At 44.6% G+C, this 18,331-nt stretch overlaps 1 protein-coding gene across 1 annotated transcript; it reads right to left on the bottom strand.

Moving 5' to 3' along the window:
* Positions 1 to 1,260: 1,260 nt before the first annotated feature.
* On the bottom strand, positions 1,261 to 12,860 carry LOC311317463 (EF-hand calcium-binding domain-containing protein 9-like; the record flags this gene model as incomplete). The annotated part of the gene is made up of 8 exons (XM_084448545.1): positions 1,261 to 1,345; positions 2,907 to 2,914; positions 7,125 to 7,155; positions 7,257 to 7,336; positions 8,151 to 8,327; positions 11,398 to 11,546; positions 11,682 to 11,780; positions 12,725 to 12,860. The coding sequence occupies 8 exons, from the start codon at positions 12,858 to 12,860 to the stop codon at positions 1,261 to 1,263; spliced, it is 765 nt and encodes a 254-aa protein (XP_084304671.1).
* Between the last annotated feature and the right edge of the window lie 5,471 nt (positions 12,861 to 18,331).

The following is an 18,331-nucleotide window of genomic DNA, read 5'->3' as shown; positions in this document are numbered from 1 at the left end:
AGCAACAGCTGCCACCACTCTAAGAACATAATGATACTGAACATTCCACCAGCAGTTTCAATGTAACAAAAAATACTATTAAAATTTAAATTACTAAAAAACTATAAAAAAGAATATCTAAAGTCTGAATACATCCGGGAAACAGCTAAATATGATGAACATTTTAAAGTTTGAATTAAGTTTCTAGCACAAAGTATGAAGAAGTAGTTAAGGGCCAAAAGACTGAGGAGAATAATAAGAAAGAAAGAAAGAAAGAAAGAAAGAAAGAAAGAAAGAAAGAAAGAAAGAAAGAAAGAAAGAAAGAAAGAAAGAAAGAAAGAAATAGTGGGAATATCACAAGCTTTTACAGGCTAGCCCACCTAATAAACAGTACAGTGAATTAATGATCAGATCAAGCTTGTGTACCATGACTTTTTTTTCTTTAGACAGCCAGACTGCAGAGTAACTATGGGTTAGATGAAGATGATCATTTCCATCCCGGATGCAGACAGTGTTCCTCTGCTAAGCAAGATTATATCCATCCGTTCTATTCATCTTTCCTATTCATTCAAGCCTTTCTATTCACCTTTTCTTCAATGGGATATTGATAGCAATGTAATTGGCATCTCTCTCTCTCTCCCTCTCTCCCTCCCTCTCTCTCTCATTCCTCTCCCACTCTCCTTCCATCTACAGTACCTCCCTCCTTCTCTCCCCCCACCCTCTGCTCTGTAAGACAAAGCTGCTTTTGAATGTAATGTCATTCTCTATAATCATCTGCAGTTCTAAGACAACAATAGAGCCAATCAATATCACTGTCAAATCCAGGCAGGCACATCTGAATACCTCAATCACTTACCTGTCATTAGTCTAATTCATCAATTAAGTAATTGTTCTCTGACAATTAATTCAGAGAAAGAGCAGTGCCAGTTAGAGAGAGGCTTTGTGGAATAATCCAGAACCCAGCCAGCCGGGCAAGAGCAAAATCTGATGTGGGAAAGTTGACTTTAGAGTAATCACATGATGTCATCAGGCCCAGTTTGCATCTGACCTCCTGTCCACCTCTAACTGGTGTGGCGATGACTTCATTCATCACTTTAATCCCAGATAATCCTGCTTTGACCGCTCACATAAGGCCTGAAGTGTAGTCATCCTCCCAGTACTGTGCGTGTTTCTTTTTGGTTGAGATAGGGGAGTTATTTTCCCCTCCAGGTACAGTATGAGAGCTCTCTCTGGGGTCTTGTCTTCGGTCTGGCAGGAAGTGATATCAAAATACATCCTCCTCTAGGGCGCCTGCTGGACACCCCTCAGCAGCTCTGCGCCTCCGAGGGGGGTGCGATAAAGAGCGCAACACCAGGACCCGTCTTCCCTGGCAGGGGACGATAAGAGACGCGACACCACAGGGACATTAGCATAACTAACTCTTCCTGTTTTTCGCTTTGCTGTGAAACTTTGTGGGCTCTTCCCAGAGCATGATATCCCCGCCAGGATATAGCATATAGATCACAAGATATACCTCTTAGGGTGCGTGTCCACAAACAAGCTGAACAGTATTTGAGCTGGCGCTGTTTTCTTGCTGTTTACAATGGGAAATGAACTCTATGGCGCTATAGAGACGAGAGATGTGTTCCAAGCGCTTTTTAGCGTCATGAGCTCTAGGCTTTTCAATTCAATTTTCAATTTCAACTCAACATGCTTTATTGGCATGAATGTCAGGTGAAAAATATTGCCAAAGCGTCAAGAATACAATTCAATAATAAAATGAGAAAACAAATTAAGTATACAATTACTGTAAGTAAACTAACAGATAGATAGAAAGATAGGTCATAAAATAAATTGAACTGGTTAAAGTAGATGTTCCTAATTTCACTGAACTTGTTACAGTGTAGATGGAAGTGCATCTCTGTCTCTACCTCACCTGTCCAACAGTGACCACAGACTCTTTCCGCTGTTGGTAGCCAGGACTTCTTGTGTCGTTCTTTCTCTATGGCTAGACTGTGGTCACTCTTTTGGTTTGAGTCGTCCAATGTTCCAGAGAGGCGTCTTTTGTTAATTTAATAATTTGGTTGATTCTAATAAGTGGTTGTGAAGCAGTGCTGGTCTGATGTTGAGATTGTACAGTATCGGGTGTTATGTGATCAGTAAGTCTCAGGACCAGCTGACAGAAGGGACTCTCATGGGAGTTCAGTTCTTGGGTTTGTAGTGCCTGAAATCTCAGTGTGTTTTGGGGGCTCAATTTGAGATGTAACCAGAATTTAAGAGTTATTTTTTTATGTTAATAATCAGTGGATAACAGGCTAATTCTGCCCTGCATGCATTGGTTGGAGTTTTTCTTTGGATGCTTAATATGGACCTACAGAATTCTGCATGCATCATCTTTTTTTTGCAGTTGAAAAAAGTTGAACTTTTTGGGCTAGAGCGCAGGCTGTAAAGGACTGTTCTGATGACGACAACAGTCGGTTTTTGACAAGACCACAGAGACAGCAAACGTTAAGCACTAGCTAACATTAGCTAGCAATCTTAACTTTGCTAGTTGATCTGCAGTCTGTAAAAACACAGTACTCATTGCTAACGTAGGTGCAATACATTGGTAGCCTAGCCAGCTCTAAACTGTTCAGCTACATGCAGTACAGTTTGACGGTGGACACATCCTTATTGCTCCTAATCCAGCAAGATTACCTCCAATTATCCAAACCTGTGGGGTTTTCTCTGGGATATTTCTGTAAAATGTGGTAAAGCACGATGATTATGGGTTACTTTCTACTATGGGTACTTAGCATTTGTGCTGCTGTCTTTCATATTCAGAAGAGCCATGACGTCTGTGTATGGCTGCCAAATCTGTCACACAAATGGGTGTTCAACCCGACAACACAAAATACATTTTCCAATCCATTTGGGTACACAACAGACATGCTCTATACTATACTTACAGGACAGCCTTCAAATAAATCAGGGTCATTTCAAAGATAATATAGAATGTTTATTCTTGTCATGCCAGAGAGGGATCAATACAGTAGGTGAGACATTCCTAGCAAACTGAGAACCCAATCACCTTTGGGGCACGAAGGAAATCGATCAAAGGCCATTTAAGGACAGTGGAAAAACAAATCCTCCATTTTTAGTAGTTGTCTCTACAGTAACTTGGTGTGTGCAGTGGACATTCTAGTATTCTACACTGCACAAATTACATAGGTAGGAGAGAGCTGCTACTTTCATTCCCATGCAGGCAAGTGTAGAGAACGGAGAAGGGAAGTTGTGTGGGAGAATTTGGGGTGACACCAGACAAGCAGCAGTTTTCTGGACAATCTCCAGAGGTTGATGCAAAAAAATGATATACAGATGTTTAATCAAATCAAGAAGTCTTTGCTTGACTCAGTAGAGGGCCGTCGAGATCGCTCATAAACCTAAAGCATCGCTTACTTCACCGTCTGAGTGTGACTTTTATTTTATTCGCAAGGATGCCCGTTAGCTGCCACAAACAAACTGACATGTAACGGACATTCCACTCTACTGTATAGGGTGTCTGTTGCCAGGGGTGATCTGATACTGATCCTACATTGTGTGACTTGGACAGAAACTGTGTAACCTGAGATCGGGGTTATGTCACGAGGCCAGAAGCTGCAGGGTTATGTTATGGGATCGGAGGAGGAGTGTTTCATAAAAAAACAGGGACGTTTTGGACATGATGTGGTATTACCGCCTTTTTTTACATTACAGTCATTTAGCAGGCGCTTTTATCCAACGTGACTTAATCCCCAGACGCACTGGAAGAGTCTGATGCTAGCGTTTTGAGGTACACCAATTGTTTTAAATGGCCCATCACGCACCAAAAGCGTTTTAAGGCGAGTCAAACTGCCTTGACGCTTCTACTCCGAACTTGTTTACATTTTGGAGCGTCAAATGGGGACAAAATAATCTAAATTAAATCAGCTCCCTATCAAAGATGACGCCTGCAGTGCGCCATAGGAGCGTCAAATGGAGCGCGTCAATCGACTCTTCCAGTGCGTTTTGGGCTTTACAATAATGGTACAGTGCATTATATTACAGGGGTTTTCAACTTTGTCCCACATTCCAAGTTCATAATGAAGTACATTCCAGAGAATTCCGTCTGATAATATCATGTGAATAGATGTAATCTCCAATTCTCCAATTCACACCCTCCTTCTGACACTGTGCACATGTTCAAATGTACTCATGCACACGCACACACACACACACACAAGCACAAAAACACCCACATGCACTCATGCAAACACCAATTGTATTCTTATAGCATATAAAAAACATCCAACAACTCTAACCCCCCCCCCCACACACACACACACTAACACACAGCGGTCGTTGCTCTGTCAATGAGTGGACAAGTGTAGATAGTTGTCCTGGCATCTGCCACTTTCTCTCTCTCTCTCTCTCTCTCTCTCTCTCTCTGCTCCTTCTCTCAATCCGTTCATATCTTACAATGATATGGTCACCGTGGTGATTTCATTCCAGCTGCTCCCAAGGTCCCATCTGGGAAGAGCTGCAGTCTGAAGCCTAACCCTCATCCTCTTCCTCATACTTGACTCAACATCAACTCCCCCCCCCCCCCCCCCCCCCCCCCCCCCACACACACACCCCTCCACCCCCTCCTCCAATCCACAACCAGGCTGTCCACTGGAGCCTGGACTGAGAACATGGTTGCATAGCGCAGCCTCCGGTCTACGGAACCATAGCACCCTCTGGGGTCTGAAGAGAGAACTTCACTGTGCGACTTACTGGCGACCTCTAGTGGACATGTCTAGCGTAGCAAATTGTGTTGTCAAGTATTATTATCACAGCTGTGGAGGTTTAAATGGCACAGGAAGTGTTTTTCTGGTGGGATAATTGTCAACACATCTTATGGACACACATACGCACACACGGACGCACACACATGCACACACACACATATGCATGCACGCACACACACACACACATACACACTACATATAGAGACACACACACACATATTGTACACATACATGACTAGACAGACACACACACACACACACTCCCATTCCACAGTCGGTGGAGACAGCAGAAGAGGAAGAGTAAACAGACAAAGGCCTTTATGTGGCTCAGATCTCTTCTGCTTTTCACAAATCAACCTTTGACTACTGCAGTGTATTTCAAAAGCATCAATCTTCGTGTGGAACAGAACTTCAAGGAGGCCAAAAACGTTGAATCATCACTTTATTGAGCAAGCCTACCACAGGGGTCGAATCTTCGGCAATACTACTTTCTCATACGAGGTGGCGAGCTTATATCCTGGCGTCAGGCCAAGAATCACATGACAAACAAATTTGCATACAAACAATGTTCATAAACTCCAGTTATGGTCACAAACGGTTGAACTAATATTCTAACTGGTCAGGGCATCAGCTGAGCTCTTGCCCCCCTTCCTCAGATAATGGGGCTGCTTGAGTTCTTCCTGTGTCCTCCTAGGATACAAACTATAGGCTACTGACTTCAGAGATGAACTTTAGGTCACGCTGACCCAGAGACAGGACAAAGGAATGCTGACTCAGGGCATCTGCTTTGCTCACATGTTAAACTACTTAAGTTAACAGTTCCTAGTTTGGTTTATTCCTTATTCTTAATAAAATGATTACTACATGAGAGTAATACAAATGTATTGTTGTAATACAGTATGGTACAGTATAAAAATATACTACACTACCACCAGGGGCACAATGGCTGGTGTCCCAACCGAGATTGAAAGTTTCACCGATTTCGCACGTTGATCACCATGAATCTCTTTCTCTTCTGTTCCCCTGACCACCACCTTCATTTCTCTCACACACACAAACATCATATTTTTGAAAGACAAACATATTTTTTGTCATGGGAAGTGGAAGTTGAATGGTGTCTCTGTAATTATTACATTACAAAATTCAAATCATTACCTGAAAAAAATGAAGTAATGTATGACCTTTCAACAACAGTTAAATTTTCATAATTTTGTCCCTCAATTCAACTCTTTCGTTTTGAACACATTATTTTCCCAAAGCTTGACCTTACAGTCGCAATGCTGAAAGTGCTCAACCTGAAACATGTTTTTTTTCTAAACTTTTTCCAGAAGGTTATTCTGCTGATACAAATGATTCTACATACTGTAGCACTCTTTGTTCTCAAGTGCACAGTGATGTTTGGGAGATAACCTTCGCCAGGCAGACATACACAAACATCATAACATCACCTCTGTTATTGTCTCACTTCTGTCGAGAGGGAGGGTGGGAGAGCACCACGAGGGGACTGCAGGATGAGAGAGAGAGAGAGAGAGAGGACAGGGCAGTGAACTGTGGACGAAAGAGGTGTGGAGGTGCAAGGTCAGCGAGACTGGGGCCCTCGGAGAGGAAACGGCCATCTGCCCCGTCCCCACAGTCATACAGAAACACGTTCCACTTCTCTAAAGTGAAATGTGACTTATTGAGGTAGCAGGGAGAATCAGGAAGTGGAGAGGGATCAGGGCGAGAGTTGTTTTGGAGGTAGGGGCAGCGTGAGGTTGATGTCAGTGTTTCAGTATGTCTCTGGAATGGGCATCCCCTTCCCCTCCACAAGCTCTAGTATGGACATCAAATGTCTCAACTCCCAGGCACAGAGAACGCTAAACATTACATTACAGTCATTTAGCAGACGCTTATATTGCGCTTTTCCACCTTAGCGGCGCTCAAAGCGCTTTACAATGGCCTCTCATTCACCCATTCACACACATTCACACACCAATGGCGGTAGCTGCCATGCAAGGTGCTAACCTGCTCATTGGGAGCAATTTGGGGTTAGGTGTCTTGCTCAAGGACACTTCGACATGTGGACAAGCTGGGATTCGAACCACTGACCCTTCGATCACTGAACGACCCACTCTACCAACTGAGCTACAGCCGCCCCCTAAATTATTTAAACAAGCATGTTTATTCTTTCTGAGGTAAACTCTCTCATTCAGTGCGACTGCGTCCACTGTGGGACGTGCGTGAGGCCTTGGCGCGCGTGTCCTGGATGCTGTGCCGGTCGTGTCCGAAGTGTGTGTGTGAGTCCTGGGGTGTGTGTGTGAGTCCTGGGGTGTGTGTGTGAGTCCTGAAGTGTGTGTGTGATTCCTGGGGTGTGTGTGTGACAGCAGCGGTGTTGTTCACCTTGGTGTTCTGGACTCTCTTCACCTGCCACCTGAGAGACAAACAAAAAATAAAGCTTTATTTAAAACACAACACGAACAATCCCATGTGACATTGAAATATCCAGTCTTGTTTGGGGGTTTTTGTTCTTACTTCCTCCTCTTCTTCTTAGTTTCCTCCTGCATGTCGATGCAGGCCATGGTGAACATCTTAAACTCCTTATAGTTCAGGTTCTGGAGACAGACAGACAAGCAGGGAGACAGAGACAGACAGACAAGCAGGGAGACAGACAGACAGACAGACAAGCAGGGAGACAGACAGACAGACAGACAAGCAGGGAGACAGACAGACAGACAAGCAGGGAGACAGACAGACAGACAGACGCACACACACACAGACAGACAGAAAGACAGAGAGGTTAGATGGTTGTCATAGATTGTTGCATAGGTTGGCTGTATGGAAACGTCACAAAATATAAACAAACGAGACTGGCAAACAAACTACACTTGCCGCAGAGATGATGCAAAGTGACAGCTGAGACACAGAGGTCGTGCACATTTAAATTGGTCTGTGGTTGTTTGTTGTAAGGCAGACAGAGTGATGGCAATGTTTCAATTAACTTCAGATTCAGAGCATAACTTTCTTTGATCTTTCTTAAAATGTTTCAGATAAATCATAAGTACCCTACTTATTTTATACATGTTCAAATGGCACCTTTGTAAAAGAGACCCTGGCCTCAAAAGGTTCTCTCCTGTTTAAATAAATAAAAACAACACCATTTATAAACTTCTGACTGAGCCCATGCTGTACAGCTAATAAATAAATAAAAACAACACCATTTATAAACTTCTGACTGAGCCCATGCTGTACAGCTAATCCTTCGACATTACAGCAGCCCCAGTTACTAGTCATGCGCAAAAATAATATTAGCCAAAATGCCCCCCCTGCCCACATACACACACACAAAGGTACTGTAGAAACGGCTGAGATTTGGCGACCAGATTTAAAGGGAATGGAAGTGCTACCCTAACCCCGACTAGTAACCACCTCATCGCCAGACACGTCAAACTCGTAGAAGATCTTGTTGAGAGCGTGGCCCTTGAGGTTGAACAGGAAGCCGGAGGACTGGAACTCCGCCGGGCTGATGGTTCGACCGCCATCCATGTCCAGCAGCTCAAACACAGGCCGCGAGTGGCGGAAGATGAAGTTCTTCTCAACATGATACTGAAGAGGGCCCAGACACACACACACACACACACATGCATACACACACACACACACACACACACACACATACACGCACACATACACACACACACGCACACATACATACACACACATACACACACACACACACTCACACATACACACACACGCATACACACACACACACATTTAACTGTATATATGAATTGCCTATAACAACATGTAACAACATACAGTAGGCTACAATAGCCTCAAGAAAGGGATGCTGTTTAATCATCACAGTTGTCACAGTTTAATCTATTGTACAGGTATGTGCCATCAGCAATCTGTTTAATTTCCTCTTTATATCCATCAGTTCTTATAAATCCCCTGCCTCCCCTAGTGCCTCTCTCTCTCTCTCCCTCCTATCTTCTAACCAGGTCCAGTGGATGCCCAACTGTTGCCCGCAAACCACCCTGAGTTCGATTGATACCGCCGTGCCAGCTGTGAATGTCGTAGCACTTAGTTAACACACCCACACATACACACAGACATACACCAGCCCACTTCCGGCTTTGGGCCTGGGCCATAGCAAACACACACCAGTATTTGCCATGTCTCTCCTATGTTGTTTTTTAGCTTCTCTTACTCTGAAAATGTAATTTAATGTAATTTATTGCTTTATAAATGTTCTTATCTCAAACATACTCCAGGAGCTTGCTCGATCGCCTTGTTGAGAGGGGTCAGGGAATAATTTTTACAGCTCACTTATCTGGCCCCCGGGTGATTACTGTTTTTTTGCTTCCCTCTGGAATATGTAGGGGTGGGTTGTATACCCACCTCCCTTGTTCTCTGTAAAGCGCATTGTGTTGCCTCTGGGTATGAAATGCGCTATACAAATAAAGTTTTGATTGATTGATTGATTGATTGATCACCTGTATTATCACACAAACAACTGTTGTTGTGTCTGAACATAAGACAACCTGTTTACAATAATATGAAAATGGAAATCGTAACAGTAGCTTGATGGGATTTTCACTGCTTTGTTTGATAAGAGAGAGAAATTAGAAGTGGTTTTACATTACACATTTAGAGGCTTAACCACATTGGTGTCAGCACACGCACACACACACACATAGCTATGATACACACACGCACGCACACCATACGCGCAGTTTGACTTTTTGATAAGGGGGGGCAGTCAGTCCCAGCCCCCCCCCCCCCCCCCGCCCCCCATCAAATAGGGATTATAGTGGTAAAATACATTGGAATGCGCATATTCTGTTACAGCTGCATGATTGACTCACAACATTTAAAAACATAGTGCTTATTATTTCCAATATCCACGTTTCGTTCAACTGCGCCTCCGCTGCGCCGTCCATTAGCACAAAAATTTGGAATTCGTTTCAATATAGCCTAGGCCTACTTCAAACAATATTTTCCAATAAATTCTTCCAAAAACTAAAACGGAATGTATGCTACGCCTTTCATGCTTCAATGTCGGGATGTGTCATTATAAACAGCGTATTAGAATCCAGCAATTGCCTCTTCACATGTAGCCTATCTGCATTTATATCAAAGAATAATCACCAAAAGAATAATAGTGCGTGCATAATCAATTTGACAACTGGACAATGGATACGTTGCACAGATGTGCAGTATCCAACAGTTCGTTCATGGCTAGCAATGGTAGGCCTACAGCTATGGGATTAGCTCATGTTTGGGTTGCTGTCAAAGCTGCCACTCTTATGTTGCTATAGCCGAAATTATCAGAACAATATGAACATTCAGTTGAAAGTCTTCCATCCACCCATAACTGGATGAGGAATCAGCACAATCAATTCTCACGCAAGCAGGAGCCGTTCAGTGCATTTCTCTGATCCGGTCGCAACCCAGTCTCTAGAATACATGTTTTGGACGCGTTGCAGACAGTTTGCGCATCTGGCCACCAGGGGGTACAGTGCCCCCCCTTGCCCCAGCCAATCTGCGCGCCTGACGCACACACACACACAGCTATGATACACACACGCATGCATGCACACACACACGCACACACACACACACAGCTATGATACAGCGCTTCATTAATCAGCACAGGCTACTGTATGAATGGATGACCTCACCTTAACACTTCTCCATAGGTAGACTATAGACAAGCAACAGCCTCGCGTCACAAACACACTCACATACACGCGCACGTTCAAGCATAGGCAACATATATGGTAAATGGACTGCACTTATATAGCGCTTTTCCACCTTAGCGGCACTCAAAGCGCTTTACAATGGCCTCTCATTCCCCATTCACACATACATTCACACACCAATGGCGGTAGCTGCCATGCAAGGTGCTAACCTGCTCATTGGGAGCAATTTGGGGCTAGGTGTCTTGCTCAAGGACACTTCGACATGTGGACAGTCGGAGCTGGGATTCGAACCACTGACCCTTCGATCATTGAACGACCCGCTCTACCAACTGAGCTACAGCCGCCCCTTTATAGGCTATATAGGTAGCCTACAGTATGTGTGCTCTTATATGTACGGTTCATGTAACCGAGTTCAATTTAATAAACTCACTCATCGGTATAGCCGCCCACCTGCGCCAACCAATCGCTATAGCTGTGTTAAAGGAAGTCATGCGTTGGCAAGTCGGAGGACCGGAGTTCGAACCCAGCGTGGGCAAATGAGAGCAGTGTGACACTCTTCTGGAGTCCGAGGAAGAGTCTGGAAGGCTCGAAACGTTACACTCTTGGGTGTTAACTCAATAAATACAGGCTATTGGGAGCTATACCAGTGATGAGGACAATCTCTTCTTTATTGCTGACGTTTCTCTGTCCAGCACCTGGATTTGAGTGTGGATGTGCGTGCCTTATACCTTTTACACTCTTCTACACACACAGACACACAGCAGGATGTGCGTGCCTTATACCTTTTACACTCTTCTACCCTAACCCTTATTAATTTTACACTCTTCTACACACACAGACACACAGCAGGATGTGTGTGCCTTATACCTTTTACACTCTTCTACACACACAGACACACAGCAGGATGTGCGTGCCTTATACCTTTTACACTCTTCTACACACACAGACACACAGCAGGCCCCTACCTCACTACAGAGCAGGATGCAAACCAGCATGTAAAACTGTTCAAAGCCTATCTCTCCGCTGGCGTCCCAGTCCAGCATGTCAAAGGTCAGCACTATCTCCTTCTTCTTCAGGTCGGTCACATGCCGCATGAAGTGGTAAAACTGGATGTCTGGAGAGGATAAATAAGGGGTACATGAATTGGATGCATGCTAAGAACAGGGGGTACATGAGGAGTACAGAGCATTCATATATATAAAAGTTTTTTTTTGTAGGCTACCATCATAACCATCAACAATAGGCCTACCATTCAAAGTGTTTTTGTTGTGAACGTCCAGAAGCTTGAAGTAATCAGACAGTATTTTGGTATTCCGCAAGGAGAGTAGACAGTAGACGCTGTCAAAGTCTAGATCAGTGGTTCTTAACCTTGTTGGAGGTACAGAACCCCACCAGTTTCATATGCGCATTCACCGAACCCTTAATTGGAAAAATAAAATATGATTTTTTCAAATTCAAAACATAGGTATATATTTTACTGGTGCACAAAATGAACCGTGCATCAACATCACTGTGTTCAAAGCAAAACCATCAAAACATGATTTTCACACAAAAACAAAAACATAATAATGAATATTTACTGCAAATCAGTGTGACTTCTGCTGTTGCCTTTCAGAGACCAGTTCAGAAAGTCGACTACTGAGCGCACCAAATTCCCTGCAGCACAGATAGGCCAAGCGATGTAGCGTGATCACCTGCAGCCAATGATGGCCAAGCGGGGCGTGTCATCACAAATCATATGAGTCGGGTGTGTGTCTTGACCTCCGCCGAACCCCTGAGACTGACTCACCGAACCCCTGGGGTTCGATTGAACCCAGGTTAAGAACCACTGGTCTAGATAATGCAGAACAGTTCCTTTCTTCAGCTTCATGTTGGCCAACGACATTCAGTAGGCAAACTGCTGCCCCAGAAAGCGCTAGCTAGAACGGTGACATCACAATGGACCAATAATGAGTTTCTGCCAGATTCCACAACAGAATTCCGTTGTGAATGCCTGTCGTCGCTCTTGGGCGGAAACCTTGGTGATTTTTTTTTCTTTTTTTCTTTTACTACATTTTACAACCTCTGAACACCTCCCAGCCATGGAGGCAATTAAATGTATTTTGAACAGCTCATCATATGTGATTTGATGTTAAAACTCATAGAAAGATGAATGTTCTTCTCGACATTTTAAAAACACACAGGGCAACCACCGTTTTATGTGCGGTAACCTTCTCCCGGCATATATCTCCCGAAATGACAGGCACCTCGTGAAAAAATTAATAAATAAATGAATGGAGGTGAAAGGGTGACCGTGTTTGGGCGGCTCTGTGATGCCCCCCTTGGGTCGCAGCCGGCAGGGGGCAATTCGGTGCTCTCCTGAGCTCTCCCCCCGCAACCCCCAATCCAAACCTTGTGTCTCTAGAGCCCCCACATGGGGAGCTGGCATCGCTCAAAGATTGGTTTACATTTGTGAATCGGCCCTGTAATTCAGATCCACACCAAAGTTTAATGGATTCTAAGTTTGCCCATGCTACACCCCTCCACCGAGTTTCATGAAAATCGGTCTGGTAGTTTTTGCGTAACCCTGCTAACAAACAAACCAATAAACAAACAAACGAACGAACACACGCCACTGAAAACATTACCTCTCTCCCTGTGCTGTTGTTAAGGTTTAAACCACCTAGACTATATGATAATCGATGATTAGAGTCTTCTACCTTACCTAAAGAGGGAATCTCAACCATTGCTCAGGACAAAACAAGGATTTGTTTTTGAATCAGGGTTTCACTGCGGTCTGTCTCACGTTACCCCAGAGGTGAGGGAGGGGCTGTGAGCAAAACCACTCCTTTCCTGGGGTCAGGACCGACACAGTCTGGTTCAACAGATGCATGTTTTTGAGATTAGCTTCTCATTGGCCCCGCTCAATTCCAGCAGCGCCAATCAGATTCAATCCCCCGACACTGTTTTGCAAGGCCACTGTTGGAAAAAAAAGAAAAAGAAATAAGAAGCTTAGCACCACCCAGGATGGTTGTGATTGTTTCTCCTATCTCTGAATGATAATGGGGTGCAGCCACACTCTTCTCCAGAGCGAAAGTGTGGAGAGAGGTCTGGCTATGTGAGACTAGGACTGACACAAACACCTCCTCAAAGTGAAAGGAGAAGCATCTCATTTTCACCCGTTCGCCCTTGTTACATCATTGTGTTTACGTACAGATCCAATCCCACCTATTGTATCGCTATTGTTTGTAGCCCATAGCACTATTCCTAACTTCCTGTTAAGAATGAAAGAATGGCCAGTCACTCCTACTTGTTGAGGAAGCTCTCCTCACCAGTACTTTTTCACGCAGGGGAATTTCATTGATTCTCAGATAACAGACACATATAAAACTGCACAAAACTTTCAGTCCTGCATTTCAAAGTGAAGGTATTCTTCTTATGGTGTTGGATACTTCATGAAAAGGTAAGATGAAAAAATGCTCAATGTGTATAGTGGATGTCACCTTGCATAGCTGTTGCTGTAATAAAAGTGCCATGTCTCTCCTATGATGTTTTTAGCCCTTTTTGTTCTGAAAATGTAATTTAATGTCATTTATTGCTCTATAAATGTTCTTAGCCGTTAGACAAACATACTCCAGGAGCTTGCTCGATCGCCTTGTTGAGAGGGGTCAGGGAATAATTTTACAGCTCACGTTTCTGGCCCCTGGGTGATATTGTTTTTTGCTTCCCTCTGGAATATGTAGGGGTGGGATGTACGCCCACCTCCCTTGTTCTCTGTAAAGCGCATTGTGTTGCCTCTGTGTATGAAATGCGCTATACAAATAAAGCTTTGATTGATTGATTTATTGATTGATTGATTGATGTGTCTCTGAAAATCTAGAGCTGATTCCCTACAGTGTGCTTGGGTCATTAGGTTAACACTATCTAAGTATGTTGTCTTCTATACACAGGTCACTTATATCCATGAGGAAGAGCTTTTAAAAATACACATGTTCTTCTCCCTCCCTCCCTCTCTCTCTCTCTCTCTCTCTCAGATGAGACTCTCTTTACTGGTCACAGTTATTGTCCTCGTCCAACAGGCTGGAGGACAAAGCCCTAGGCTGGCTCAGAACTATTGGACTCTTCTACCCAATGGTATGAGCTTATGTCAGAATGTCTGTATCTGCTTGTTATGGAACAGTATTAAAATGGCAATGCTATAACAATAATACCAATAATAATAATAATAATGATACTAATACTAATAATATGACTGCTACTGGTAATAATATTAACATTATTATTATTATTATTATTATATGATTAATCTGAGGAAGCTTCATGCATTGTATATAATATATATGTGTGTGTGTGTGTGTGTGTATGCCTGTGTCTACTTGTGTGTGTGCATGCGCGCGCGTGTATGTGCGTGCATGTGTGTGTGTGTAAGTGTGTGCGCACGCGTGTGTGTGCCTGTGTCTGCTTATGTGTGTGTGTGTGTGAGCGTGTATCTGTGTCTGTGTGCGTGTGTGTGCACATCGTACGTGTGTGTGTGTGTGTTGTCAGTCTTGGTGGTGGAGGTGGACGGCTCCTCAACGGTCCGGCATCCTCTGACCTGCCTGGACCCCTCTGAAAGAGGGGAGGGGAGGAGCGAGGCGAGAGACGGGGACATGGTCTGGATGAGAGACGATGGAGGAGGATGGGTGGAGGAGGAGGCAGAGAGGGGGAACACCTATGAGGTGGTGCTGGAGGAGACGGTGGGAGGGGGCAACTACAGCTGTCACAGCCCGGGCGGAGCCCTGCTCAACCACACCGTGCTGCTGGTCAAGGAGCAGGCGGCCAACAAGATTCTGCTCAAGTCAGACACAGGTACGGCTAGACGCCACTGTGCCTTCCTGCCTGCCATACTGTACAATACTGAACTTATCCACTTATCCAATGAATGACCCTCATCTATCTACATATTTCCCTACAAGTACCTGGCTACATGGAGTACCTGGCCCTGTCCACACATCGAAGGAAAAAAAAAAACAATGTCTGATTTATCATCTCTTTCGTCAACTACAGTATCATCACCCTAATGTGATTTTCCCTTGTGTGTGTGTGTGCGTGTGTCTGTCTGTGTGTGGGTGTGCGTGTGTGTGTCTGTGTGTGTGCGCGTGTGTGTGCATGCGTGCGTGTGTGTGTGGGTGTGTGTCCATGTGTGTATGTGTGTGTGCATGCGTGCATGTCTCTGTGCATGTGTGTGTGTGCGTGTGTATTACCAGACTATCTGAAGTGCTCCACCCAGAACTACAGCGGGGAGTTCCGCTGTTCCTGGGAATGGCATCCCAAGCGGGTCGGAGAGGTCGTTCTAGTCAGAGCTGCCCGGTACGTTGACCAACCCCTCAAACCCACCACAAATCAATTAGAGAGTTGACCACAGACATCTGCACTAGCCTCGGAACGTGTGTGAAACATCGTAGTGATCCCAGCGATGGCTTTGTGCAGCGGTGGTGCCGACGACGGCTCCTGTTCTGTGGATGAGAGCGGTCAGCAGTGGACGTGCTCCTCGGCAAAGGGAGGGGTCAGCTGCTGGTTAGACGGCACTGGACACGGGATCTCCTGTCTGGACAGGACGCACTGCCTCTTCGTGGAGGAGGCAGAGCGCATCGCCCTCACGGTCTACCTCAGGAACGATTACTACGTGGAAGAGTACAAACACAGCTTCTACTTATCAGAGATAGGTGAGAAACGCCTGAGACGGATGAGGATGATGATGGCGATGATGATGAAGATTGTCTATGTCTATGTCTAGGTGTAGAGTGACTATGAGTACAGTATGTGGTTAATTGAGCATGTCATCTTGTCATATTTATCTTTTACATACAAATAGACATCCTTGATTATCTCAATATTAATATTTCTTGAATTGCATGCTCTCTCTCTGTCTCTCTCTCTCTGTCTCTCTCCCTCTCTCTCTCCAGTGAAGCCAGACAGAGTGATCTTCCAGAAGGTGAATGAGAGTTGTGTAGAGTGGAGCTACCCCGGCTCCTGGAACACCCCCAGGTCCTTCTTCCCTCTCACCTTCCAGGTCAGAGAGGTCAAGCCAGGCTGCACGTGTGACACGCCGTGCACACAAAGAGACAAGGTGAGGACACTTACGTTACTCAATATTTGATAAAGGTTTTTTTTTTTTTTTTTCAAGAAACCCTGAAACCGTTTTAGACGACCAACATGTATGTAACAACGTAGCATTAACTAGTTCAGACCCCTGGGCAATATTCGGTCACTGGTTTTTGCATAAAATTGATAGGGTCCGAAATTCAGTGTGTGTGTGTGTGTGTGTGTGTGTGTTTGTGTGCGCGTGTGGTGGTGGGGGGGCTGTCTCTGTATGTGTGTGTGTGTGCGTGTGGTGGTGGGGGGGCTGTCTCTGTATGTGTGTGTGTGTGTGTCTGTGTGTGTGTTGGTGGGGTGGCTGTCTCTGTATATGTGTGTGTGTGTGTGTGTTGGTGGGGGGGCTGTCTCTGTATGTGTGTGTGTGTGTGTGTGTGTGTGTTGGTGGGGGGGCTGTCTCTGTATGTGTGTGTGTGTTGGTGGGGGGGCTGTGTGTGTGTGTGTGTTGGTGGGGGGGCTGAATGTGTGTGTGTTCCCCCAGACCCACACCACAGAGAGGAACCAGTGGTCAGTCAGACGGAGGGTGGTGTTGTGTGTCCGCGCCCAAGACGCACTCTGTAACTCACACTGGAGCGACTGGAGCCAATACAGGTGAGAAACAACCTATCATCAGTCTCTGTTTAACTATCACATATTAGGTTACAATGTTACACACAATTGTCGATGCTATCCAGCTCTAGGGGATTCACTCAAATACACCGTAGATGTACAGCAGCGCAATGACAATGCATGACAATGGTACTAAAACATACTTCTGCTGAACTGGGTTCTGAGGCCTGGTCAGTGATCATTTTACAGTTAATCCTGTTGTAAGTTTCATGTGATTTTTCTTTCAAAGAAAGAAGAGGAAACATCCAGAGAGGAAGGGCAAGCGTGTCTCTCAGTAGGCCTGTTGCCAACACTCCAGCCAGGCCGCACAGCCACAATGACAAAGACTAAACTTGAATATTTATATTATATTTATATATATGTTGGACAAAAAAGAATGAAAAATTAAACGTATTTTATTACTATTTATTGTCTTATCATAACTACATTTCAAATGTATTGATGCGTTTGTTTATTTATTTATTTGGGTAATTGATGGAATTGTACTATGTAAAATGTGAGAACTGTAAAACATGCTCTACTGTAAAACTGAACTTTTACTAGATATTTAAAATTGTATTAATTAAACCGATTGCCATTCATGTTATATTCATCTTATTATCTAATGAATGGCGCCAAACTTTCAGATTACCAAACAAGTATGTTATTTTTGCTGGATGCACTCAGTAACTTTGTGCATATGACTCTCAGTGCCATGCTGTGGCATTTCGGCCTGCCCCAACTGACCCCCCCCCCAAACAAAAACACAGCCCTATGCTGCCCTACACCTCTAACCTAGCCCAGGGGTCCCCAAACTTTTCAGCCTGCGACCCCCAAAATAACGGTGCCAGAGACTTGCGACCCCCTCTATACCCGGAGGTGGTTGAAGCATGCAAATGTCTGCGCACACGCACTAATAGGCATAACAACAACAACAAAAGAACACAATCTATTGTAATATTTTACAATAGCAGTAGCTGTATTATTCATGTAAATACTGTTTTTACCTTTTGTAACAATTATGGTTAATAGGATATTAACCATAATATCCCCCCCCCCCCGCATCATCTCAGGACCCCCCATCCCCATCTCGCGACCCCCCAGGGGGTCGCCACCCTCACTCTGAGAACCACTGACCTAGCCTACCTAGAGATTCACACAGCTAGCTAGCTAATCTACCCAGAACCTAGTGAAGAA

Source organism: Borostomias antarcticus, assembly GCF_949987555.1.
Source record: "Borostomias antarcticus genome assembly, chromosome: 14".
NCBI classification, from domain to species: Eukaryota; Metazoa; Chordata; class Actinopteri; order Stomiiformes; family Stomiidae; genus Borostomias; species Borostomias antarcticus.
This window is presented reverse-complemented; position numbering and strand designations above follow the sequence as displayed.